General features: G+C 35.7%; 1 protein-coding gene across 3 annotated transcripts; it reads left to right on the top strand.

Moving 5' to 3' along the window:
- Positions 1–218: 218 nt before the first annotated feature.
- LOC121314516 (desmoplakin-like) lies at positions 219–27,605 on the top strand. 3 transcript variants are annotated; one of them, XM_041247882.1, is made up of 24 exons: positions 219–568; positions 2,396–2,489; positions 4,684–4,835; positions 7,508–7,658; positions 8,320–8,445; positions 8,561–8,614; positions 9,209–9,370; positions 9,845–9,949; positions 10,362–10,457; positions 10,843–10,968; positions 12,848–13,000; positions 14,334–14,488; positions 14,776–14,902; positions 15,209–15,398; positions 15,758–15,951; positions 16,281–16,459; positions 16,912–17,050; positions 17,227–17,420; positions 18,153–18,315; positions 18,575–18,658; positions 18,851–18,958; positions 19,164–19,262; positions 20,243–20,740; positions 24,094–27,605. In XM_041247882.1, the coding sequence occupies exons 1-24, from the start codon at positions 381–383 to the stop codon at positions 27,274–27,276; spliced, it is 6,720 nt and encodes a 2,239-aa protein (XP_041103816.1). In that variant the 5' UTR covers positions 219–380; the 3' UTR covers positions 27,277–27,605. The 3 variants fall into 3 exon arrangements, with proteins under 3 accessions (XP_041103816.1, XP_041103815.1, XP_041103817.1); XM_041247881.1 differs by having other exon boundaries at positions 20,243–22,228; XM_041247883.1 differs by lacking the exon at positions 20,243–20,740.

Below are 27,605 nucleotides of genomic sequence, written 5' to 3'. Positions count from 1 at the left end.
CGTAAGCATTAGTTTTAGCGCATAAAAAGTTAGCTGGGAGCATAGCAATATAACAATGTCTTGTGCTCAGTTAGCACAACTGTGCATTACTCACTGCAAACAAGGTGACGAGACCCAACCCCAAACTATCTAAACATCTCCCCACCAGCAAAAAAGCGTGCTGTGCGAAACTGGGCGTTTAAAATACAAGGTGTGGCTTATTTATACTGCCAAAGGGGCTTCCTTCAGTCGCCAGTCGCTGTGTGCATTAAGACAGCGAAGGTGCACATTCTAACTGCTATTTCCAGTGTTGGTTAATTTTCATCGACTTTTTTCACCTGTGACGCATCTGAACTGGTACTGTTTAAGAAGAGTCTGTTAACTTGTATGGGGAGGTCAAAATGAGTAGATATGGCTCTGAAACCATGCTCAGTTCAATGGGAAGAAGAACCAATTCCAGGCCTGATATCACCAGCTCTTTCTCCCAAAGGAGCGAGGGACCCAGAGGCAATGGGCAGCAGGAATATCACACTGAATATGCATTGGGAAGGGAGTTCTACAAGGGTGGAGGCCAACAAGTCATCGGAAGGTTTGTATTTTTTTTTAACATACTTTTTAAACGAAGACGACTTTTTCGACAATAACTAGGACTAAACTGAAGCACCTGGGGGGGGGGGGTGTTCAGCCATGAATATGTAATTAGGTTAACCTTGTACTGTATCACTTGTTGCGCACCTACTTTTTAACACTGAAATTGCTAGAGCATTTTGCTTTATTTCGGGGTTTCTTATTTTTAGAACAAATTCTACTGTCAGTAGTTTGATATGAGTACCAAAATACGGCAAATGACTATATTGTGTTGGCCTTAAGTTTAGAGAAAGGACAAATGGGTAGTTTAAAAATGTACCTTTTACACGTAAATTAGTGAATCGCAAGTCTTTAACAATGTGATTATTACATACAGTATTTGTTGTATTTACTACTACTACTACTACTACTACTAATAATAATAATAATAATAATAATAATAATAATAATAATAATGTTGTGTGTATTTAAAGATTTTTTTTTAAATGTTCTAATCGGGAAGTGAAATCTGAAACCAGTTTTTGTACTAGTTGATCGTACTGTACAAAATGGACGTTTGTTTTGTTTGTCATGAACTGTAATTATTAAACTACATTAATTAAACACGAATAAAGCACGGCAATTGTTACCTGCTGTCCATTTAATAATTTTTGTTAGAGGTATGGTGTAAAGTTTTTTTTATAGTTCTAGTAACATAAATGCACAACTAAATCACTAAGTAGAAATATTGTAGGTTGCAGCAACGGCTGTTCTTTTAATGTATTATTATTATTATTATTATTATTATTATTATTATTATTATATTATAATTTGTTAAAAGCGATAAATGATAATCTATTTATATTTTTTTGGTCTTCGCTGGTGTCGAACAAATATCTTGAGTAGACGTTTCATGTGTAAACTCACTTTTAATGAGTTGACGGGATACTTCTAACATCGTCATTTTGGGTAGCAATAAAAAACCGGGATTGGGAAGAACACATGTTCAATACAAAATAATTGTTAGTGTTTGTGAGATAATTACATTGTTTTAAGGCAGCTGTAAAAACAAAAATAAATAATTGCATGCATTTTGATAAATTAGTGTGCTGATTTTGTTATTATAATAACGAGTCTGCAGAATATGAAGTTAGTGTGTGTGTGTGTGTGTGTATGTGTGTGTGTATATATATATATACACACACACACACATACAAACACATGTTTTGGGATGTGTATTTAGAGATTTGTTGTCTGTTAAAAAATAAATAAAAAACAGTTTGAACCTTACACCAAGCTTTTCTTGTAAAATTTTGTATTGAGTGTAAACTAATTAGCATTGAGAAACCATTATTTTAAAGATGGAACAAATTTTGTACTTTTTTTCAAGGACGTATTTTATTATTCAACACAGTCCTTTGCATTGTAACAGTGTAATATACTTTTTCCTTCAATACCAATAAAAAATGGACAAAAACATTTTAAAATGACAAATTAAAAAAAGTTAAATTCTGTGAATAGAATGCACATCATTTATACATTCAATTGTTCATATCCTGGCAAAATATTTTTTAGGTATGTAATCAAACTACCATTGGATAAAGCTGTATAAAATATTTGCATGTAGTTTAGTAAGTTCTACTTATTTATTATTTGTTTTGGTTATTTATTTGTACCTTAAGTTATAAAGTATCTTGAGAATTGTTGTGAGCTGAGATTATACCCCAAACAAAATTGGTCAGGTTGGCCCCCCCCCCCCCCCAACCCAATTCAGATATCATGACAACTATTTGTGTGAAGAAACTGACGCTCACATTGTGCAACCGAATGTCTTATTTGCTTTCTATAGCCAAGGAGATTTCCTTCTGCGCCAGAGCAAAATACAGGAGATGATAAGAGTATGCAGTGAAAAACTGAAAAAAGCAGAGTCATTTATACAGTTGGTAAGTGTATTGCTCTCTCTAAAAAATAAACGGTCAGCAGCTTGTTCAGTGTGCGCCCTTTTCCTGAAATATGTAATGTTTTACTTAGACGTTTTATAAATCATGTTGTCATCATTAGCCAATCAGAGCATACTATGTCTAAGACAACTTAAGCCCCTTTCACACTGGCAATCCTACCCGCGGCACAATCCCGTGTAGTGTAAAACCACGTACCTGTGTTGTACTCGGGTTAACCCAGGTCCCAGTGACCCACCTCGGGATGTGGGTTGACACGCTTTGACCCGGGTTGAGTGAGACAAAATGCTTGATGGCCGTTCATGAGCCGAAGCAATAACAAACAGCTCCGTCTGTGTGAACGTTTCACTTCCGCAAGGAACATTTCTGTTTATATATTTTTGTTGATTGAGACCCAGCATGAACCAGATTGCAGCAGGGGTAAAGAAACGTTTGCTCTAATCAACATTTGGGCCGATAATTCAATCCAGAGAAGCTTGGATGGAAGCGTCTGTAACAGGCTACTATCGGGGCATTGATACGTGCATTGTATACTTGTGTCTGTCACCCAGGTTAACCGTGCTTTATCAAAAGCAGTGTGAAATCGCGTAGCCGACCCACGACACCAGGTCCTGACCCGGCTAGAACGTGCCAGTGTGAAAGGGTCTTTAGCAATGTGTGCGTGTTCATTGTGAAAACACTATACAAATTCACTCAGGTTCTCAGATTTTATTAAGTGGATATCAATGTTTTTTTTTTTGTTGTTGTTTTTTTTTTTTTTTTAAGAATAACACTACTGAGTAAATTGCTGAATTGCACTAAATGTTCTCCTTTAAAAAAAAAAAAAAAAAAAAAAAAAAGGCAGAAACATGCTTGTATGAGGATAGAGTGTGTGTGAATAAGAAAACTCCCTTTTTCAACTAGTGAAAATTGCATTATGAAAATTTAGGGCTATTGCATACAGAAATCCAGACAGACTCAAAACATGTTGCACAGTTTAAACGTCAAGTTAACAAGTCAGAACAGGTCAAGCAACAAGTTATAAAATTTAAAGTCTGCTGCAGAATAGATCTGTGGGACAAGCATTAATAAATCAGTCTCTGCGAAGGATATATTACTGGCTGGGAGGTAGAACATTGAAACAAACAAAAAACATAAATTCATTTTTTTTTTCATAATTGTATCTACAAAGTTCTTGCACTCAACCAACTATATTGTCAGCTATTACTATTAACAAAAATAACCTGTAAAGTGTTCTTGAATGAATCAGTTGATCATTGTATCAAAATGTGCTGTGCTCCCTTTCTTAGTTGATGCTGTTACATAATTTAGTTTAAACCCTGGGAATTAAAAACATAGGATCAGTTTGCTTTGTACAGTGTCAAACTGTACACAGAAATAAAGTAATGTAGTGAATGCAATGCAACAGTCTTATTAATGACGACTATGTGATTTCTGATTAGTAAACACAAACACAGAGGAGCTGCAGAATGTATGCTTTATGACATGGTAAACAATGGTAATATAACATCACATATGCGATATGTAAGCAATACAACCTGTCACAGAGGTCTATTACAACCAAATGGTACATAATCCCCAATGTTGCTTTTATACTTCACCAGCACAATTCTAATTGTATGTGTTTATAAATAAAACATTTACCTTATTTAAATGACTTCTGTGCATTTTATTGAGGTACGGATTTGGTTCAGTGCACTGGGGCAGCTGCCCAATCGATGTCTTCCACTTTCGATATGCGTTTATAGTCAGCAATTTGCTGTTTTAACAGAACAATTCAGCACATGTTCGCTGTTTTGTTTGAATTGTTATATTTTAATATAATCTTTTTTTTTTTTTTAATATTGAAACTTAGTTCATCGTGCGCAGTAAATCTAAGATGCACCTCTTGCTAAGTAATGAGCTGTTTGTTGTGCATTAAACATCTCTTGTAATGTTGTTTTTTTTTTTTTTTTTTTTTTTTTAAAGTTTCAGATATCTTTAAGTTGGGTTAAAACTGATTTTAGTATAGTCCTTTTTAGATTTTTTTTCTGTTTTTAAATCTAAAAATACATGTGACCACCCATCTGGTAGAAATAGGATTATCGGTTTTCGCCGACCGTGCTCTCTGTTTCTCTGAGGTGCTTGTATCATTTTGAGAAATTTTGTCTTTTTCATTTCTAACCTTTTTACATTTTAGGATAAGAGGTATGCTGAAGCTGGACAGCCTCCAAAGTACAGTAACGAAACAGACAACTACATTGAAGTGGCGAATGGTCTAGTTGGACGAATTGACATGAATATAAGAGACATGATGCAGATGGGTCAGAATGTAGAAGCACTGCAAGCTGGGTAAACAATAGTCTTCTTTTTATAAATCCTGAAAACCTTCAATGCTCTTTACACTTGTAACCTTTGCCATTTATTTGACTAAATGACTCTGCTTCAGTACCATACTAAACTTTATTGCACAAAAGGATTGCATAGAATGTGCACATTTACAAAAAAAAATAAGTATTCTATTTGGAAATCTAAAGGATTGCTTGCATAAATTAATTTTCAGTGTTTGATCAAAGTTTTAACTTACAGAGTCATAGACTTTTTGAAGTCAGATGTTACCCCAGTGGCATACAATTTATGAGCTGGTTCAGCAGTGGAAACATATGTAGAGGTTTATTACATTTTGATTTCCAAAGATTTTATTTAAATATGTTATGTGAAAAATAATTTTAAACAAAATGGTGGTGGCTTTCTTATCGCTTCTTTTATTATAACTTTTGCTCTGGCCATTTTTTTTGTTCTGTGCTCTGAAAAATGATCTGTAGCGCTATGCATCTCCACCTTCAAAAGAGCAGGGAAAAGATAAACATGAAGGATCCACCATCACATTTTAGTTTTTTTACATAAAAATAAACACAATACTATTGATATTTTGAAATTGTGAAAATTATTCACAGCAATAAAAAAAAAAGAAATAATCTTTAAAACGTATTACAATATATGTCTTTCTGTAATATTCACATTTTTATAATTACTAATACATAAATAAAAACGAACAAAAAGCCAACAGTTATAATCAACTACGTTTTTACTGTGTTGTACCATTGTTTGTCGTTGTTTGTTTTATTTGAATTGGTTTATTGGCCAGTTTTTATTTTTTTTACCAGAATACTGTGTTTGAAAGCATGGACAAATGCACCAAACAAACTCAAACTCAAGTCTCTTTTAATCAGACCTACAAACTGAATGTGCTCTGTCTGTATAAGTGCAATGTGAAAGCAAGATAAGAAGCTGAGAGAGAAATGGTGGTGGTTTGTATGTATTTTTACCATAAAAATTGTATGTAAAACTACCTGTAATCCTAATCCTTTACATGACAATGACCTGAAAGAGTTAGGCTCTAAAAGACCACTGACTCAGTAAATCCATTCATTATTTTTAAACTGATTTTAGGTATTTAAAAAGTAATGACTTTTCTGTGGTTTGTGTATTACATTTCATTTAACTCATTGATGAACTGGCAAAACCTTAAGTACATGCTTCAGTTTTATAATAATAAAAAAAACAACATGGTGGATGGAGAGGGTGATGATGCAATCACTTTACCACTTCGCCCTGTTACTGTGGGAAAAGCATTCACCGCGCAACAATAAAGCTGGAGGAACCAAAGAATGAACAACAAGATTTATAGCACTGCCGCTGTACAACAGGGCATAGAGAACAGCAAAAGCCTGTTGCTTTTACAGCCTAAAATGGCCACTATTTGTCACAAAGAAGGTCTTGACGAAACTTTAAAAAACTGTAGAATGCAGCTTTTTCTCATGTACAAATCTTCATGGATGACATTTTAATTTCAGTAAGAAGTAGTTTTTGAGAGCAGCAGTTTAAAGAGACTAAATCTGAAGTGGACTACCCTGTAGATTAGATTACGGCTTACAATTACATTGATGCCTAATTAGCAACAACAACTACGATACCCTTATTTATTATCACTAGTATTATAATACATGGTGAACAATTTTCCTTTAAGCTTTATTGCAGTCTCATTGTACACAGTGCAAGTCCCGTGCACGATAAGATTGCCCATGTATAATAAGGTTGATAATAAAACTACTAATACATTTTTAACAAAACAAACTAACACATGAATGCAGCAAACCACCATCAACACCAACACAAACAACAATGACCTGCAAACATTTGTGGAAGAGCACAATAACGCAAGTAAACTTAGTAATAGATTTAGTAAGAAATGACCTGAGCCACATGCCCTCCATGAATTTTCTAGTCTGATTCTTAGTAATAACACATGTAGTTTTCATATGCACCCCCACCTCCCACCCAAAAAAGTGTGAACAAAATACAAATACTAAGTTTAAAATTCATTTTGGTGTTATTCTCAACACTTGTTCTGCAATTGTTTAAAATAAACACTGCTAGTTGTACAATTTCTGCCTTTTTGTGTAGCCATGTATTATAGCAAATAATATACACCAAAGCTAACGCTCTTATGATTTGTCACCAGAAAGCCTTGATAGAATTACAGCCTCATTATGCATTGTTGGGTGTGAGTTATTCCTTATTGTATTAATAATAAACTCAGCGTTTATTTTTAAAATACATTATTGTAATGCTGTGTAATATTCATAACGGCTTCAAGCTCTGAAAAACTATGTGTGCACTGTAGTCCTTCATACCCACTTTCAATGTGTGTACTGAATTTATAGCATTTTGGTACTATGGTGCTGTAAACATTATTTTATTTACAGATCTCAAGAATAACAGTGGAGTGAGTCACAGAAATTCACTTTTGAATTCCTGTACTTTTTTAAACGCATTTTATGACGGCATGGTCTGAATACTTACAGAATATGCATTTTATGTTTGATGTATTTTTGACACTATTTGATATATGTATTTTTTTTTTTTTTTCCTTTTTTTTTTTTATAACTGCCCACCAAGGCCTCCTGAAAGTACAAGGTGAAGTGTTTTTTTTTTTTTTTTTTTTTTTTTCTGTTTTTCAGGTCTATTCGGTTGAAAGAACAATTATGTGCCATTCACTTTGCCTTCAATAGTATCCGAAAAACTTATGTGATTCCAAGAAAGAGTACTGGGTCATGGACAGACACTTTGGCAAGCTTCCAAGATGCTATGGCCTGGATAGCACAACAGAAGGTAAATATTTGTTTCTGTTATGAGTTAAAGGTTTTTAGTATTATTTTTTGTTGTATACTATCAATTTAAAAGCATCAACATATTTGGAAAGTAGTTAATATGGACTGGTGGGTTATATTTATGGGGCTGTATTTATGGCTGTGCTAAGAAATATTTTATATTTATGAAAACATGGTTGGTTTAAATTTGTAGTGATCCAAGGTATGATACAACTGCACACTAGTCCTTGTTAAGGAAACATTACTCTTCCATAAGACTGTGGTAAAACCGAAGAAAGCTTGCCAAGCAGTAATTGTAGGTGTGTCCCTATCTTTGTACGCCATTAAGTTACAGTGAATAAATCTTCTTTTTGTGGCATATCTCCAGAGAAACCTGCTACTAATAACTGTACACAACTGTAAAATGCATACAATAGCAATTTAGTGGAAATTGAGTACCGTTAGACATTTACTGTTAAAAGTTGCCCGACTTTGTCTTTTTTTAAAATCATTTTCAAATGTCGTGCTGCCATTAAAGAATTCTTGATGTAAAAAAAAAGCATAGTGGGTCTTCCTGATGTAGCTTTTGTGATGGCTTTCTAATTAAACAATTTCAAAAGGTAGGCCTATCTTTTTTATTATGCTGTAACAACAAATTAATTTACTTTTTTTTTTTTCCACAGCGCTTCATAGAAACTTCGCCATTTGGGGATGACTCCTCAGCTATCGATAAACAAATTTACACCCAGAAGAAATTTCATAGTACACTTGAACGGGCTCCTGAAATACAAAGGGCCAGAGCAGATGCGGTGCGTTTCAATAAAAGTATCAGTCACATCAAAAAGTACGCACTAAAACTGATTCAGAGCATTGTGACTTTTTATAGTTATAATCTGGTCTTTGCTTCCCTTTTTTTTTCTCCAGATGGGTAACAAAGCTGCTATGAATGCTCTGGAGCTAGAATTTGACTCCTTGATAGTAAGAGAAATATTCCTTCTTTTTTTATATAGATTTTGACTTATTTACATTTTCTCTATATGTTCATTGACCTTTTCTCTGTTCTTGCCAAGTTCATCTTGAAGTGATGTATTCTATCCACTTCTCTGGTAGGGGGGAAGGGAAGAAATGTGTTGATAGTGCATCCAGTGAGCAACAATTGCAGCTTTTTATACAATGTGTGCACAAAGAAGGTGGCATGTTTTCTGTTTAATGTAAGAGGTCATAACCTTCTTTTTAAAATTAGCCACATGTTAGAGAATATTAATTTGTTTTGACAATCCTATTACAAAACCATAGTTGTGCCTTGCTAGGTTACACTTGTTGCATTTTTACATATATATAGAAAAGGTTCTTCAATTCTATTACAACTGGGTAGCAGAATGTGAGGGTATATGAAGGAATTTGTCTATCTGTCTTTGTCAAACTCTGTCCAATACATTTCTGCCCTCCAGAGGGAAGTTCTTGGGTGCAGTTGTAGATGTGCATAGACCTTCATTCTCCAGTACTATTAATCTAGGTTAAAGCCACTACTACCCAAAACTTATTCATGGTGTGTATCTTCCTTCCTCTCAGAAAATGTCCAATGAGAGAAATGATCAGCTTAAGCAACTGCAGAACATCATTGAGGAAATATCTAAAGAGATCATGTGGGTGAATGAGCGAGAAGAGGAGGAGCTGGTTTATGACTGGAGCAACAAGAACACTGCTATTGCCAAGAAACAGGAGGATTACTCGGTAAACAAACCCTTTGAATGCTGCATGCAGTTCCAAGGCACGTTGCAGGGCCAAAAAAGAAAAAAAAAACAATGATTTCTTTAAAGCGTGGATATATACCTACCCAAGAATCAATTAGTTACATTTCCTTTTATGTTGCTCAGTATCTGTGTGTAAAAATTATGTTCTTCATTAGATTGGTGATTTTTGTTATAAGGCCTTTTTAACACAACAACCTAGAGTATCATCATTGCACTTTCCATACCTCATCAGAGCACCAGAAAATTTGAGTTTTAGACTTTATATTTGCAGGATTATATAAATAAACCAACTAATCAATATTTTCTGATCACCTGTAAGGCAGCCAAGTTCTTAGTTTCTGATGATAGAGACCAGATGCTTTGGGCTGCAAATTTTGGTAAAGCAAGCACCGGTCATGAGACCAGCCCCTGTAAAGGAGTACATTTGTAATTACATTTTATTCTGTTTTTCCAGAAACTGATGAGCTTGTTGGAGGAGAAGGAAAAACATCTGAATAAACTCAAACAAAAAGTCGATGTGATGCTCAGAAATAACCACCCTGCTTCTGACAAGATTGAGGTGAGTTGAGGGAACAACCAGCATATATAGTGTCTGTAGCTTAAGGTTATTAAGCCACATGCCCTACCTTATTGTACTTAATGGAAATGTATCTTTTCAGATTATTTTCTTAATGAAGTGCAAATTATCTATAAATAATTATTTCTAAATACTGTGATTTTTCATTTACTCATAACCACTAGAGCATACATTTCTCTTATAATCATTACCTGCTATTCTGTTTTTATTTGCGGTTTCCCCCAAGGCTTTAACTGTGAATACCTGCACTGGTGCAGTTTTTTCAAATTGAACTTTGTTTAACTCAGCTAGGGATAGCTGTATTGGCAGAGTGATTTACGTTAAGGATTCTTAAACTTGGCACATGTTGACCAGGAACAGTGAGATTAATTCAGATGCATTGTTGTTTCCTAAGGCATACATGGACACCCTGCAGACACAGTGGAGTTGGATTCTTCAGATCACAAAGTGCATTGATGTTCACCTAAAGGAAAATTCTGCCTACTTCCAGGTAAATCTCTGTGTCTTTGCATTATGTACAAACACCACTGGGGTCTACTGTAATGATCTAAATGCTGCTGCCCTAATACTCAGAAACGTCTATCGCAAACGTATTTCACCATGTATTTATTCTGTTAAGTAATGCTATGAAGGAGACCCATAAATCAGCTGTGGGAAAACCACCAAAGGGATTAATGGAAAATTAAAGGGAAACAGTATTAAGGTCTGTTAGGTCATAAATACCCCATTCACTGCTTTTTGAGATAATGACTAAATCACTAAAAGTTCATTTGAAAAGTACATTGAATGATATAATTACATTTGAAGCACAAAACTTGCATATAACTTCATTTCATACATTCACTTTTTTATCTTTGTTTCATTGCATTCTTTAGTTCTTTGATGAAGCTCAGGCAACTGAAAGTCACCTCAAGAAACGACAGGAAACTATTAGGAAGCAGTTCCAGTGTGACAAGAACATGTCCCTGCCTCGCATACAGGATTTAATTAAAGATCTGGAGGTATTCCTTTTATTACACCAAAAACAAACATTTGTTTTTTATTGATGGAGAAGATTACTAAAAAAAATTGACTACTGCTGATTTGTTTATTTTATTAAGTTGGGGGGTGGGGTGGGGTGGGGGGGGGTAATTTAATTCGCTGGACGAACTTTACCCTCCAGTTCACCTATGTTGTAAGATGCTAGTTTAAAGAGGAGCATTTAATACAAAGGAAATTATTTACTTTCAGCAGACGAAACATGAAGAGCTGAGTAAGCATAAAGCAGTTATTGATGTTTAGGTGTTGAACAGCCCCCTTGTGGTTAAAACTGAAAATAGCAATAACAAAAAAAAATAAAAAAATATCACTTGTCATTTCTTGTACTTCTCTCTCTTGTATTAAATGAATGCAGTAGTGATACATATGGTTTACTGTAAAACTTAAATTAAATGGCTTTGGTGTTTTATTTACAATATTTTCCAGTAGACCCGGCGATTTACTTGAGACCGGCGTTTATATTAGATCACTGTCTTCACATGCTTCATGTGGTCGTTGAGAAGCCGCTAACACACAACCTTGTAGCAACATCATAACTCAATTGAAACATTCAAGCAACTTTGTTAAAAGGTTTTGTGTCATTGGGAACCAAGTAGCAGTTTTGTTTTACAACAAAATTACATTGTATTGTACACTCTCAAGTATAAAGCAAAAGTATTATTACAGTCTTTTTATATGCTCTGGTTAACAAGGATACGGTATGCGAAATGTTGGAAAATGAACAAGCAGAAGTACGAATTTTATTTAAAAACTGAATTAGAGCTCCCAATGTTAATAATAATAATAATAACAGTTACATCCACTAAAAGACAGATACCAGAACACAGGCGTGTAGGCTACGCTTACAGCACATTAATATAAACTTATAAAATGTTTTTACAAATGAACAGTAAAAGCAAGAAGTATCTATCAAAATTAATGTATTATTTAATCTCAAACTTGTACATTGTTAATACAACAAATACAAACCTCTTGGTGTATAATAATCTTTATTTTTATATAGCTCCTTTCCTAGTGGGCCACCATCTTTACAAGCACTTTACAAGACTATCTGGCCCACTTAAAGCACACTTAAAATGATCAAAACTCTTAACATAATAACTGTATCGAACAAATATGCATTACATGTAGGCCTACCTTAAAGAACGTTTTCTTTTATTAGTATTTATTAATCCTGAGAGTCACTATCATCGCTGTCACTAGCAGATAATTACATTACTCTCAAGCTCCTCCTCATCTTAAGCATCACTGACAGAGACCCGGTGTTTATTTACAATATTTGCCAGCAGACCCAGCGTGTATTTCAGACGGGCGATTATTTGAAGTTTTACTATAAATATATTGAACTTTGAGTGTTGTTATAACTATGTATAAACCTAACAAACAAAACTGCTTTATAAGCTTATAAATTCTTATCAATATCCTACCCTTGTGGGTGAGACAGTTCAAGCAAGTTTTGGTTCTGTTGTGCAGCTGTTAAGACACGCTTGTGGTATTAGCCGATTCCCTACCAGTGTACAGTGTTAAGCATGTTTGAGGTGGGAAAGAAGGTTGTTCCTTTAACAGCTAAACAAACAATTCAGCAATGTTTGCTGTCTAATAAAGAAGGCACAGAAGCTGAAATATGAAAGAATGTTGCAAACATCCACCAAAGATGTATAGTTTAGTGCAAAATTAACATAATAGTGAGTCACTGTAGATTGAATCCATTGAATTTCATGATATTACATGTATGTGTTCACAAATATTTGTATAATGAACTGGAATATATAAACCAGGGAGAAATAAATACGTGGCCAAAGGCCCTTCTAATTGGTCCCTTTCCTATGTCTTACCCTGCAGAAAGAGAAAGAAAATATGTTGGAATACAGAAGGCAGGTCCGCAGTCTGGTGACCAAATCCAAGAACATTGTGCAGCTGAGGCCTCGTAACCCAGACTACAAAAGCAGCAGCCCTGTCATTATGAAGGCCCTATGTGACTTCAGACAGGACCAGGTTAGTAAAATACACGAAGGGCAACTGTCACAGTTTATATACCACATTTTAAGGGTTGTATGTATGGTCCAGGATAGCTTTTTGGTATTTTTTAGAAAGTGAGACCTCTTGTGATGTTTTTCTTTTTTACAGTTGTTTCACTGGGGAAAAACTAGATTCTCCCAACCTTACAGCAGAATTGGATTGGGGATGTATCTCTTAATTTGAATAAGAGGGTAATTTGGATAAAAAGTGTAGATTGTATTGTTTATCTTGAGACTTTGACATTTGACTGTAACAAACACCTTATATTAGTTCTGGGGCAAACAAGGAGTTTTCATGTTCGGATATTCGTTTGTATATTCGTTTTCAAAACGTTATCAAAGCTATTATATGTAACACTGTGTTAAAGTTGAAAATGTCACAGAAGCGAAAAAGACCTGATTTTACCCTTATGAATTAACTACAAAACAAATAAAGCAATACAGTAGTTAAGTCGTGTGTGTATTTCAAGTAAAAACAGAGTAGACAACACATTTAGTTTAATAATCCCTGCCATTGTTGTGTTTTTGCAATAAACAAAGTGGCCATAGACACGTTTTCATAAAGTAATATGCACACATATATGTGTGTGTGTGTGTGTGTGTGTGTGTATATATATATATATATATATATATATATATATATATATATATATATATATATATATATATATATACTCACTGTTTTATTTTTCTTTTTTGCATTTCACTTAACAAAAACTAGGATTGCCCCATGAAAGAAAATAAAAACGTTGATTTCTATACGAGTAGTTTCTTTTGCAAGTATAACCTGTATTATATTGTAGACAGAAACAAACCCCAATGGACTCGCTTCTTAAATATATTATACATTATAGTGTCGGTAAGAATCCAATTGTACAACTTTTATCTACCAAAATAGATGGCCCTTTTATTTAGTAAATAGAGTGAACAGCAACACTCAGTGCGTGGGGCTGATTTTTAGCCGACAGTCGGAGTGCACCAGGAGAGAACACCACCCCCACACCCCCACTGCTCCATGCCTACCCGTGGGGCACTGGCAGGACACACCCCAGACTCACAGCAGAGGCAGTGACAAACAAGGAAAAACGAGCAGCGGCTCCAGCAGAGTAAATTCCACCACCGGCCTCCGCTACAATATATAGCAAATATAATCTCAGACAGATAAAATAATTTCTGACGGACTCAGGCATATTTTATTTTATTTATTTTTTTTTTTTTGCTTTCGAATACATATAAAAAAAATTTCATTCAGATAGTTGTACCAACACTACAATATAACCTGTTCAGTATCCCTCTTTTCTCGCTTCCAGAAAACAATCCACAAAGGTGATGAAGGAATCTTGGTAGATAATTCACAGCGTAGCAAGTGGCAGGTGACTGGTCCAGGGGGACTGGAGATGATGGTTCCTTCAGTTTGTCTCATCGTCCCTCCCCCCAATCCACTATGTACTAGCATTGCTACCAAGTAAGTTAACTGTGGACTTGGAACAATTCACATGAATCTGCAGCTATGTACCACACAATCAGCCATTCCATTTCCACCAAAGCTGGGAGAGAATTCCAGAGAGTCAGAGCCATGAAGCTAAATGAGCGTTCTCTAAGTGTGGTGCACTAACAGGCGGGACGAGGACCTCAGCTTGTGGGCGGGGACATTAGAAAGTTTAAATTAGATTCATTTTGTAACACTTGAAATTACCAAGTGAGACCAATCAGACTGAGAATCTTTTTTTTTAAATCTCTCCCTCTCCACAGGATTGATCAGTACCATGAAGCCATTTTGTCAATTTGTAACCAGCAGTATATCAACTTGAAGAGTCTTATAGCCTGGAAATACTGTATGATCGATATTGAGAAAATCCGCTCCTTGACAATTACTACGGTAAGGGCTGAGTGGGTTTAGCAGGCAAAATTATAAGCCAAGAGATTCTACAGTTCATGACAATGTTCACAATATATATTTATTATGAATAGAAATGGTCTGTAAAATGTTTTTTTTTTTTAAATTAAAAAAATTCTCTACTACTAGTGAAAGTATTTTTTTAATTATAGACTGCACTGTTGTCATTATTACAATACATGTTCTTAAATCTTTGATAATTAGAACTGTGAATATCATAAAATGAAATTAAAAAAAAAAAAAAAAAAAAAAGTTGTCCAATTGATCACCCTGTGTTTTTTAATTCAGCTCCGGACAATGCGTGCTGAAGAGTATCGTCTGATTATCAAGAACCTGGAGAAGCACTACCAAGAATTCTTGAGGGAAAGCCGGGGCTCTGAGGTGTTTGGTGATGAAGATAAAAAGCAGATGCAGGATAGTTGCAGTGGTGCAACAGAATACTACGAAAAATTGATTATACAACTTCCTAACACCACCAGTAAGCAAAGATTTTAGTACCTGATTTATAGTGCAACCATGAAAGATGTCTGTGGGTGGCTGTTATGTTAAACAAATTGTAAATAACTTGAATTACTAAAGACAGAAATTTAATTTATTACTTAATTTACTTTTTATTTTAAAAAGGGTAAAAAAAAATAAAAACCAGGAAAGAAAAAATGTAGGACCAGAGATTAATTTAGCTTATGTTCATTCATTTATCATTTTGTTCTTTAGGGGGGGGGGGGAAATAAAAAACAGTTACGAAAACCTTCTGCAGATATTTTTAGAAAGGGGTGTTTTCTTTCTGATTCAAGGCATGCAACAAAATGTCTTAAATTTATTTGGTTGCAATCACAGAACCTGATAAAGGTATAGACAACTATACTCCAGAGACGACCAGGAATAGCCAGGTCAGTCAGAACCTTCTGTCCGACCTGCAGAAGCTTCGTGTGCGTCTGGAATATAGCGAGTCTGGAATGACCCAGCACATTCACATCCCACTGAGCGAAGACATAGCGAAGGACTGTTACAACAGGATTACCACTCTGGAGGTATGGCATTTCACTTCACATTGTGACAACTACAAATTTCACTTTTTTTTTTTTTTTTTTTTTTAGTACCTTTATCTAGTAAAGCAGAGCTCAAGGCTTTGGAATTATACACATTATTATATTTTTGTTCTTTTTTTAAATGTAAAATGTATGTTGAAGATAACGTGAATAAACAGTATTTACATGGTGTGTTTCCAATGTTCTGATCTGTAAAATCTTTTAATAGGAACTAACGTTGTTTTTTCTTTTTATGATTCTGTTTTTTATGGTAAGATGTCTTCAGGAATGTCTTTTCCCCATTCATTTAAACACTCTATCTTTTAAAACAGGGCCTCCAAGGAGAATTAGACAAAATCAGAGATGATTTCATGAGAATAAGAGAGAGCAATTTAAAACAACTTTCTCAGATTAAGGATCCTGACACCATAAACTTTCTGAATGGAGAGGTTGCTTTCATAAACAGAAAACTGACAAACCTAGATTCTTTTTCTGGATCCTATTTGGAAAGGTGAGGATTCAGTGTTGTCCTGTAAGCCGACACCCAAAGACATGCAGGACCATAATGAAAGTATAAAACAAGAACTATGCAAGAATGACACAAGGATGAGGATGGAATTAATGTGCACCAATGTAATGCTAGATGATGCAAGGGATACATAGATAAAACCGGGTATTGACAAGATTTGAACTTAAGAAAATGATTGCATGGATTATATGCATTTTGTCCAGAATATGTTAGTGGCTACAATATTTTGCATGGGTATTGTAATAAACGGGTACTTAACACTAAATTAATATAATTAGTTTATTGAAGCTGTTGCACATTTATTGTATGGAATTATCTTAAATGTGTGTTTTTTTATGTAAATGAAATAAAAGAATAAATGCAATACTGAATGGATGTATAGGAGAAAATGCATTACTTGCACATTAATAACAATTTTATTCTGTTTCTTACAGACTAAAGGCACTTAGGGCTCTATTTCAAAGTATGGCACAAGCTGAAGATACTATCAAAATGTATGAGGCCAGGCTGACAGAAGAGGAAACCATTTCTCTGGATTTCTCTAAAGTAGATGCCTACAGGGAGACATTAAAGGTAGCCCAAACGCTGTATCTTGAGAATTTACTATCAAAAGCAATAACCATATGCATAGGTGTAGCGTAACAGTTTGTACAATCACTGTAAAAGTGTATCATTTTGTATAAATCAACTTGTTTAAAAAAGAAAACTGAATAGTTTTTTAAACTTTATAAATATTTGAATTTTACCAGCAAATGAGAGCAGATGTGGATCAGAAAAGAGACCTTATCAAGTCCATGGAAGATGAGCTACAGAAGGCTGTGTATTACAATGGTCAGATTGATGAGTCTTTTCACAAGTGTGATACTGACCTTTCTAAGTACAGAGAGAAAGCGGGCCAGATGTCAGATCGTTGGTGTAGGATCCAGACACAGATTGACAACAGGTGGGTTTTAAAACATCATCTTTAATTGCTCAATCAGTCATTTCAAATGTCATTATTGAGCTCACAATGAAATGTTGCCGATGTCGTCTTCTGTGCATTTTCATTGTTTAAAATATTTGGTATTAATAATTGTATTATCTTCGAATTAGCTGTCTGTATTTAACTGATTTCAGTACCAGATTAGTGTCAATCAATCAAGCTATCAAGCTTTAATTGATATAGCACCCTTCACAATAAATTGTCACAAGGTGTGTCACAGGTACAACATAACAGTACTTGTTGATGCTATGCAAGCAACAGCAAACATTAAAAAACATTTGAATACACAACAATTAAAATGCAGTACAAATCAGGGTAAAAACATGACTTAAAAAATGAAGATGTGAACGATAAATTATAAAAATGTGTCTTCAGTTGTGTTTTAAAAACTGCAACAGTTGGTGCCTCTCATTTGGAAACAGGCAGCCGATTCCATAATTTGGGGGCCCTAAAGCCAAATGCTCTCCCATCTGTTTGTTTTTTTTAGTAAAATCCTAACACCGGAGTTTTGATTTCCTTATTCCAAAAAAAAAAAACCAACCACCATATTTTACTTGCGATTATTTTATGGTATTGGTTGGTGGATAAAACTACCACCATAGCATTCAATACAGTTGACTCTACGAAAACCAATATGATTGCCTGTTTTGGTTTATCTGAACCAGGTTGTTGAATTAATCCTCTTTTTTTCAGATATGTGGACTTGGAGAGCCAGTTGAGACAACTTAAACACTACAGAGGAATAAGCGAGACGCTCAGTAAGTGGACTGATGATACCCGGCGTCGCCAGGATACCCTGGAGGCCACTAGATTTGATGAGCCAAAAGTCATCATGGAACAAATGAATGAACAGAAGGTATGTTTGATTTTACAGCAGGTTAAGAATATGGGGAAGTGAGATTCTATGTGCACCTTTATATCCGAAAGTTTAAGATATCATATCAACCATTTTGATTGGCTAAGTTAATCTTACGCACTGCTTGTATCCTAAAGAAATTGTTACAGGTTTATTAATAGTAACCTCAAAGGCTTTCCTTTTTTCAGGCAGTCTTGTATACTTTTCTTGTAAACTTGTGACAATTACAGTATGCTTGTGTTTTGTTTATTACTGACAGGCTCTGCTCACTGAAATTAAAAGCAAGAGAGCCACAGTTGATGAGGTTCAGAAGAATGCAGAGTTAAGCGCAAGCGCAATAAAGGTACAATTTTTATTTTATTTTCAACCATGCTAGAATGTTATGTTTGCTTTTAGCTTTTATGACCCCTTTAAAATATACCTTTTACATATTTGTCTGATTTTATTTTGCAGCATAATTTCATTTATTTCTCACTTGTGAATTGTGATATCTGTTACTGGTTTCAAAGCAAAATTGTTCCATTTCAATACGCAGGATTATGAGCTCCAGTTAGCGTCGTACAGTGCAGGCTTGGACACACTGCTGAAAATACCTATTAAGAAGACAATGTTGCGGTCTCCCTCAACTGTCATATTACAAGAGGTATTGCGTTGCATATCATATTGAAATATTTACACATTCTGCCAGTTTGTCGAACTGTTATGAAACAGAACAGTGGACTTATGGAAATTGTTTCCTGTATCATTAGTCCGTGTCCGTCCGTCCATTCCCCCGCCCCCCCAAAAAATGGTTTTATACTGTTTATATAAACTATTAAATTAGCTTGTTTTGTTTTTTTTTTTTCCAGTCTGCAGATCTGCAAGCACGTTATATTGAACTCCTCACAAGGTCCAGTGACTACTATAAATTCCTAGGTGAAATGCTTAAAAGCATGGAAGAGCTCAAGGTAAGTACACAAATAATAACAAAATAGAAAAATGTATTTCTAAATTTAATAAAAATGTAACTGTTATGGCATAGCAAATTAATGATGCATTGCACATATAGTTTTCATTTGTATTGTCATAACCGTAGGACACCATGGTGAGACTGTCATTGTAGCAAACACATTAGTTTACTTTACTTTATTCTGCTTTCTGAACTTCAGAAACAATAATAATTCATAAACATATTTACCACCACTGCAGGTAGTACTTGTTTTAGTTCACAATGAGGCAAGCATACTTCATGCAATCCTCTCCATGCAACTGCTGTTGGGGGATGTACTGCAGATCTGTCTTCCCATGCAACAAGATGGTTGCAAAAGAGTAATATTTAACAATTGTGTAGTGTTATGTGCAATAATTACAATATAATATTCTAATAATGTTAAAACCCCATTATAAGTAGGTTTACATAGAAAACCTATTAACCCTGGACTGCTATAGTAATTGTACTCAACACTAAATCACTTCCGACTGAAATGTGCAACATACACATTTAATGAACCTGTTCTAACAGTTGGGTGTAGGAATGTCCTACCCTAATCAGCAGTCTTGTGTAATACAACCACATTCCCTTCTAGGTGTGTTTCACCTCGGCTTAGCATTGCAGGGTTAAAAGGAAAGTGATTTTACACATAAGTCTAACAACCGTCATGACTAGAAATAATTTGATAAAAGCCCCCTTGGTTTAACTCTTAACTGCTGTGGCTACACATGTAAAGGTATACACCCATTTGTTTCATTTTGTCTTCTCATAATACTCTGCACCTTTAATTATTTTATATAATGCCTGTGTAATGCCTTGGCTTGAAAGGCACACTACCATAATTGTGTTGCTTTTGTACCTCATTTCACCCCAGCAGTTATGGGTTAAAAAATGTTAATTTGCATGTGAAGTTGCACAAGTAGATTTGACAGGAAATTTCCATTTTTTATTGCTCAGATGAGGAACATGAAAATTGACCTTTTGGAGGAGGAGCTGAAGCTTGCCAAAGATGCGAATCTTGACAACTCCAACAAGAATATGTTTCTGGATCAAAACCTTTCTAAATACCAGTCAGACTGCAATGAGTACAGGGAAAAGCTGCTGTCCCTGGAGAGTATCAAAAAAAAATATGAACTGGAGAGCAGCTCAGCTAAGCAGAAACTAGACAGCACTTACAACCAGATCAAGGAGCTGAATGAAACCATAACAAGGCTCACTTATGAGATTGATGAGGAAAGGAGAAAGAGAAAACTCTCTGAAGATAGGTATTCACATCACCAGGAAGACTATGATCTCACCGTAAAGAAAATGAAAAAGGATCTGGATGATTTGAATTGGCAAAAGATGGACATCGAGAAGACTGTGAAGGACAGAGAGCGAGAGATCGAAAGGCTGAAAATCCAGCTTCAGGACGAGGCAGCACGGAAGCGGGAATTTGAAATTGAGATGTCAAAGGTAAGAAACCAGCATAATCAAGAAATTAATGATCTTAGGAAGTCTTACGAGTCAGAGACCCATGTTACAAAGACAACCATTCAACAAATAACCATGCAAAAAAATGAGGAATCGAGAGATTTTAAGCTGCAGCTTGAAAGAGCTCTAGCAGAAAAGAGGGACCTTTCAGAAGAAGTACAGAGATTAAAAAACTCAATCGCGGATGTAGAGCTGCGCTGGAGGAAAACTGAAGAGGCTGCAAATCAGCAAAAAGCAACTTGTTCAGATGAATCTAGGAAGAGACAGGAGATGGAGATGGAGATACTTACAATTACCAAACTTCGGTCTGAAGAAAGCTTGAGGTATAAAGAATCCTTGCAGGATGCCTTAAAGGCTGTTCAGGATAAAGCCAAGGATATTGAGAGGCTCGAACGTTTGTTAGAAGAGGAATCGAGAAAGAGGAAAGAGTTAATTATAGAGATACAGACAATTACCAAAAAGCAATCTGATGAAAGCTTGAGGTATAAAGAGTCCATGCAAGATACTTCAAAGGCAATTCAAGACAAGGTCAGAGAGATTGAGACACTGAAACAGTTATTAGATGAGGAATCAAGAAAGAGGAAAGCCGCAGAGTGGGAAAATGATAAATTGAAACAATCTCAAATTGATCTGCAGAAAAAAAACACACAGTACACTGAAACAGTACAAAAACTAAAGATATCGGAGCAAGAGCTGAATGTTGTTAGGGTTCATCTGGACAAGGTATCCAGAGAGAAAAGCAGAGCCGAGCAAGATGCTGCTCAGTTTCAAAACAGCTTAAAAGAAATCCAATTTAGAAAGGAAAAACTAGAGGATGAGCTTGCTGTGCATAAAAAAGCTGCTTTGGAAGAGAGCTCCAGGCGAAAAAGGTTAGAAGACGACCTAGACCAAATGAGATGTGCATGCAAAGAACATACCAATACAGTCAATCAGCTCAGACTGAAGATTGAAGAAGTCTCCATTGTGAAGCAAAGAAGTGAACAAAACCTGAAGGGTCAACAGGAGTCCTTGGATAAGACCCTGAAGGAAAAGCAACAAACCATTGATGAACTTAACCTCCTGACAGCTGAACTGAAAGCCTTGCAGCGCAAGTTTCTCCTGGAGCAGGAGAATGTAAAAGAAGCCAATCAGAGAAATGAGCAATTGTACAGAACAATAGAAGAAAAGAGTAAGATTGTGAACGACAGCAAATCTGAAATAGACAGGCTGCAGTCCCTCACTCAGAACCTCACCAAAAAGCATTTGCGGTTAGAAGAGGAGCTAAGAAACCTGAGAAAGGAATTGGATGACGTGAACATGAATAAAGATAACTGTGATAGTGATAAAACTGCTCTGATTTCCGAGCTGCAGCTTCAACTGCAGACAAGCAGCAAAAGAACACTTGAGCTCCAGGGGCTCGTTAATGAATTATCAAAGGAAAGGGAGAAGTTCAGACTGGAAATGGAAAAATTTCAGAAACAAACTATGGAGGTATACTTATTATATATATATATATATATATATATATATATATATATATATATATATATATATATATATATATATATATATATATATATAGTGTGTGTGTGTGTGTGTGTGTGTGTTGTACGTGTGATTTTAAATAACTTTTTTTCAATAATGCTGTAAATTTTGCTTGCATGTTCTTTGCTGTAGCTTTTCTGTTTTTTGCATGCATGTTCTTTGCTTACATCAACAATAATTGAGGGCTCAGTATATATTGATTTCTAAACTATATTCCACATTAAGAATAATAAGCGCTGACTCATTGGCAAAGAAAGGGTTAATTTCAGAATTTCATTTTTGGTCATTTACATGTGAAATCAACAATGGGTAATACCATAACTGTTTCAGTATTTCACAAAGTCTGTTAATGTGTTACTGTATTTAGAAACTGATCTGTACTCTTTTGTTTCCCCCTGGGACCTTTAGTTCCTATATCACTCAAAACAATATTGTACAATCTGAACCGGCCCAGATTACCCAGTGGCCTTTGACGTCGATTGATAAAAAAAACACTGTTTTGATTTTATTTTACACATTTTTCTATCACCCACCCTGGAAGGGCCTTCACTGAGTGTTATCTTGTGTGAATCCAGATCAAGTGCAGCCTTGAAATTATATAACAAGCGTTATTAATAGGGGCCCAGAAATTTCAATGTTTTTAAAAGAAATTCACTAATGACAAAAAAAAAAAAAAAAAAAAAACGCATTTTACAGTGTCACGAAACCACCGTTCATCAGGAACATCACCCAGAAACCAAAGCTGAAACATTTTAACATTTAGCCTAGCTACTGAGTCAACACTTAAAATCAGTGTTGTAACTCGAGTTGTTCTTGAAACAATCTTTAAACATGTAACAAACTTCTACTGGAAACAAGTCGTCCTGTGTTGGCTGCAAAAAAGCAGACATTTATTTATTTATTTATTTATTTATTTTAAACTTGAATGACATTCAGTAATATTTTTCGAGTTTTGTAAACCTTTAAAACTTTTATGTTGACACATTAATTAAAATGACTGTGTAATTCCCACAGCCTATTTTGCTGCCTTTTAATCCCAAAACATTAACTGCAAACCTGAAATGACAAACCAAGCTTTTGTGTTTTTCTGTAGAAATTGAATTGTACAGTATGAGGAATTCACCAAACAGGACAAACCCAATTTTATTCAAAAACGATTGCACCCTGGTATAACGATTTCACGTTGAATGACCCTTTATAAAGATCGCTACAACTTCTGTTCATTTCACCTCATTCTTCTGTCTCTGCAAGTCCTTTATTTTCTTAGCAAAAGCACGTTTCTTATATAAACTTTTAGAGTAGTTTTCTGTACTTCACAAACCTTTTATTCTCATGCAGTTCTAAATATATTCAATGGTGGTAGTTCCTTCTGTTTGTTCCATACTACATCTGTAACTGATACAGTGGGAAGGTGTGGTTTGGTTTCTCTTTTATTACCATCAGATAATTTTACCCTTTTAACCTCATACGAATGAGAGTTCATACTGTCGTCATCCTGTCTTGTGTCATCTGTATTCAAAGACAATGTTACCACAATAACTTGAGTGCATTTTTTTTATTTTTATAAATAATAATAATTAGGTATAAAGTCACATCCAACCAACGTCCAGAAGCTTGTATAAAATCAATTTAAGTGCTAGTTTAACTGAACGGCTATCTTTTTTTTTTTTTCATTTGGATTAATGCAAGTGCATGACTTCATCATGCACTCACAGTAATCTAGCTTTGTTAACTAAAAAAAAAAAAAATGTACACAGATTTTGGCCCAGGTGCTGACTTAACTGTATTATTGTTTTCTTTTTTTCCCCCAGTCATCCAACATGATCCACGAAAGTCAGACCCACTACAATGAACTTATGCAAGAAAAAGAAATGCTTTTGGTGAAGATAAAAATGCTGGATCAGGATAAGACAAGACTGCAGAAATATGAAGATGAACTCAGTCGAGTCAAAGCAACACTTGAATCTGAATCCCGTCTGAAGCTGCGTCTGCAAGATGAATACAAGCAGCTTCAGAATGACTTTAGTTACTGGAAGAATCAATGTGAAATGAAAGATGAACTTGTTAGAAAATATAATCTAGAGAAAGATAAGAATGAGAGGGATAGGTACTCCATGAAAAGTGAAATTGATAGGCTTCTAGCAGAGCTAAAAGCTAGTGATGAAAGGTACAAGCGTAGGCTTGAAGATGCAGAGAGAGAAAAGTCAGATTTACAATCCCAGCACATAAAAATGGAAAAGGAAATCTCTACTCTTCGCCAAACCCCAGTTACTTGTAACTGCCAAACAGATTCTTCAAAACTTGTCTTCGATGGCATTCACAGGAAGATTACAGCTAAACAGTTGTATGATTGCAAGATTATTGATAAAGCTACATTGGACCAGTTACTTAAAGGCCAAAAGACAGTAGAAGAAGTCGCACTAGACATTCAACCAAGTCTAAAAGGTACAGGTGTGATAGCTGGCATTTTTCTTACACCTAAAGAAAAGTTGTCATTAACTGATGCCAAGAACAAGAACTTTCTTCAATCAGAAAGTGCAGTGATGCTTCTGGAAGCACAGGCTGCCACCGGCTATATCATTGATCCAAAAGTAAATGAGAAACTTACTGTTGAGGCTGCATATGCAAGAGGTCTTGTAGATAGAGAAGATAAAGATAAACTTCTTGTAGCAGAGTCCGCCGCTACTGGCTTTCATGATCCACACTCAGGCAAGCTGATTTCCGTTGGACAAGCAAAGAAAAAAGAGATGATAAGTAGAAACACTGCGATTCGTTTGTTGGAAGCACAGGTTGCAGCAGGAGGTGTTATTGACCCAGTCAGTAGTGTCTTCCTACCAAAAGATGTTGCACTTGATCGTGGGTTAATAGATGCCGATCTCTACAGAGCTCTCACTGATCCACAAGTTGATACAATGAGTTTTATCGATCCAGCTACCAACAAAAATATCAGTTACCCTCGTTTGAAAGAAAAGTGTAGAGTTGAACTCCATACAGGTTTACTTTTGCTGCCAGCAATGAAGAAAAAGATTTCATTTATTGGGCTAAGAGAACCTGTTCCTTTAGATGAACTAGTAGATTCAGGAATTGTAGATAAAGATGTTGCTTCTGCTCTGGAAGCAGGTACAATTACACAGGACGTTGTTGATGAACAGGCAAGACCATACTTGCAAGGCTCAAGTTCCATTGCAGGCATTTATGATGAAATAAATGACAGAAAACTTGGCATCTACCAAGCAATGCAAGAAGGCCTTCTTAGACCCGGAACAAGCCTTGAACTTTTGGAAGCCCAAGCAGCAACAGGTTTTATGGTCGACCCAGTTAATAATAAGTTGATGACAGTGGAAAAAGCATATAACAGTGGGTTGATTGGTAGGGAGTTCAAGGAGAAACTCTTATCTGCTGAGAAGGCTGTCACTGGGTACAAAGATCCATTAACAGGAAATGTAATTTCCTTGTTTCAAGCCATGAAGATGGGATTAATTGAAAAAGGCCATGGCATTCGTCTGTTAGAAGCTCAGATTGCAACTGGTGGAATCATTGATCCAAAAGCTAGTCATCGCTTAAAAATTGATATTGCATACAAACGTGGTTATTTCGATGAAGAGATGAATGAAGTCTTGTCTGACCCAAATGATGACACCAAAGGTTTCTTTGATCCAGACACTCAGGAGAATCTGACTTACTTGCAGCTAAAGGAAAGATGCATAATTGACAAGGTAACAGGGCTCTGCCTCCTGCCACTGAACAAAAAGAAGCAGATCACAACAACCCAGAAGAATACACTTCGTAAGCGCAGGGTGGTTATTGTCGATCCTGATACACAAAAAGAAATGACAGTTCGTGAAGCATATCACAAGGATCTGATTGATTATGAAACGTTCTTGGAGCTCTCTGGTCAAGAATGTGAGTGGGAAGAAATAACAATCACAGCATCTGATGGTACATCCAGAGTAGTCCTTGTGGACAGAAAAACAGGCATTCAGCATGACATTCAGGATTCATTAGATAAGGGTTTAATTGACAAAACATCAGTGGAGAAGTATCGATCTGGGAGTCTTACACTCACTCAGTTTGCAGGTATGATAAGCAGCAAGTACACTGAGAAGACCGCTGTAAGTTCTAGTAGCAGTGAGCTTGTGAGCCGGAGCTCATCAGTGACATCAGCAGCATCGCCAAGTGCCTCACAGAAACGTACCTCCAGTATGTCGCTTACCCTTTCCAGTCCTTCAGAACAGCCAGAGGAGCTCAGCCCTATTGCAGCTATATTTGATACGGAAACATTAGAGAAAATAACTGTCTCTGAAGCTATTCGACGAGCAATTGTTGATTCCATCACTGGGCAGCGTCTGTTAGAAGCTCAGGCCTGTACCGGAGGCATTATCCATCCTGCAAACGGTAAAAAACTTTCACTGCAAGAGGCAGAGCGCCAGGGTATTATAGACCATGATATGGCCCAAAGATTGAAGCCTGCCGAGAAAGCATATCTCGGTTTTGAAGACGTCAAAAATAAGAAAAAAATGTCAGTAGGTGATGCAATAAAAGAGAAGTGGTTGCCATATGAATCTGGTCAGCGCTTCCTTGAATTCCAGTATCTCACTGGAGGCCTTATTGAACCTGATGCTCCTGGAAGGAGGTCTATGCAAGAAGTAATCAGACAAGGCATGGTGGATGGGAGAACTGCATTAAAACTTCAAGATACCAATAATTACCCAAGAAACCTGACTTGTCCAAAAACCAAGCTGAAGATCTCCTACAAGGATGCCATGGACCGATCAATGGTTGAAGAGACGACTGGTTTGAGAATGCTGGAAGCTTCATCTGTGTCTTCTAAAGGCATCAGCAGTCCTTACAATGTTTCTTCAGCACCTGGATCTCGCTCAGGCTCCCGTGCCGGGTCACGCACTGGCTCAAGAAGTGGGTCCAGACGAGGAAGTGTTGATCTCTCCTCATCCTATTCTGTCTCATCTTATAGCAGTGACTATACTGGCAATTAGCATTCTTTCATTTAACTGCATTTAGTGTTAAAGCATGTTTTAATTTTAAAAGCTGATTACCTGTAGACATACTGCATTTTTTTTTCTTTGTGCTATTCAAAAGTGAAAACAGTACAATACATTGAGATCCTGCTTTTGGTGTCATGGGAACTGTATTTTTAAAGTAATAGAAAGTGCAGATAATTCAAATTGTGTATGCTTATGTAGGTTTCAGATATTCAGCATAACATTTACAAAATGGGAGTGGGATTTCATATTTTACTGCAACATTTACATAATTTGGTATCAATGTATTAATACTTGCATGGAAATAAAACACTCTTATTAAA

This window comes from Polyodon spathula, chromosome 4, assembly GCF_017654505.1.
Source record: "Polyodon spathula isolate WHYD16114869_AA chromosome 4, ASM1765450v1, whole genome shotgun sequence".
Classification (NCBI taxonomy): domain Eukaryota; kingdom Metazoa; phylum Chordata; class Actinopteri; order Acipenseriformes; family Polyodontidae; genus Polyodon; species Polyodon spathula.
This window is presented reverse-complemented; position numbering and strand designations above follow the sequence as displayed.

Coding starts and splice junctions, on each gene's coding strand:
- LOC121314516 (XM_041247881.1), top strand. CDS start 381: ATGAGTAGATATGGCTCTGAAACCATGCTCAGTTCAATGGGAAGAAGA. Junction 9,371..9,844: donor AGAAACAGGAGGATTACTCG/GTAAACAAACCC, acceptor CTGTTTTTCCAG/AAACTGATGAGCTTGTTGGA. Junction 22,229..24,093: donor TTCAGAAACAAACTATGGAG/GTATACTTATTA, acceptor TTTTTCCCCCAG/TCATCCAACATGATCCACGA.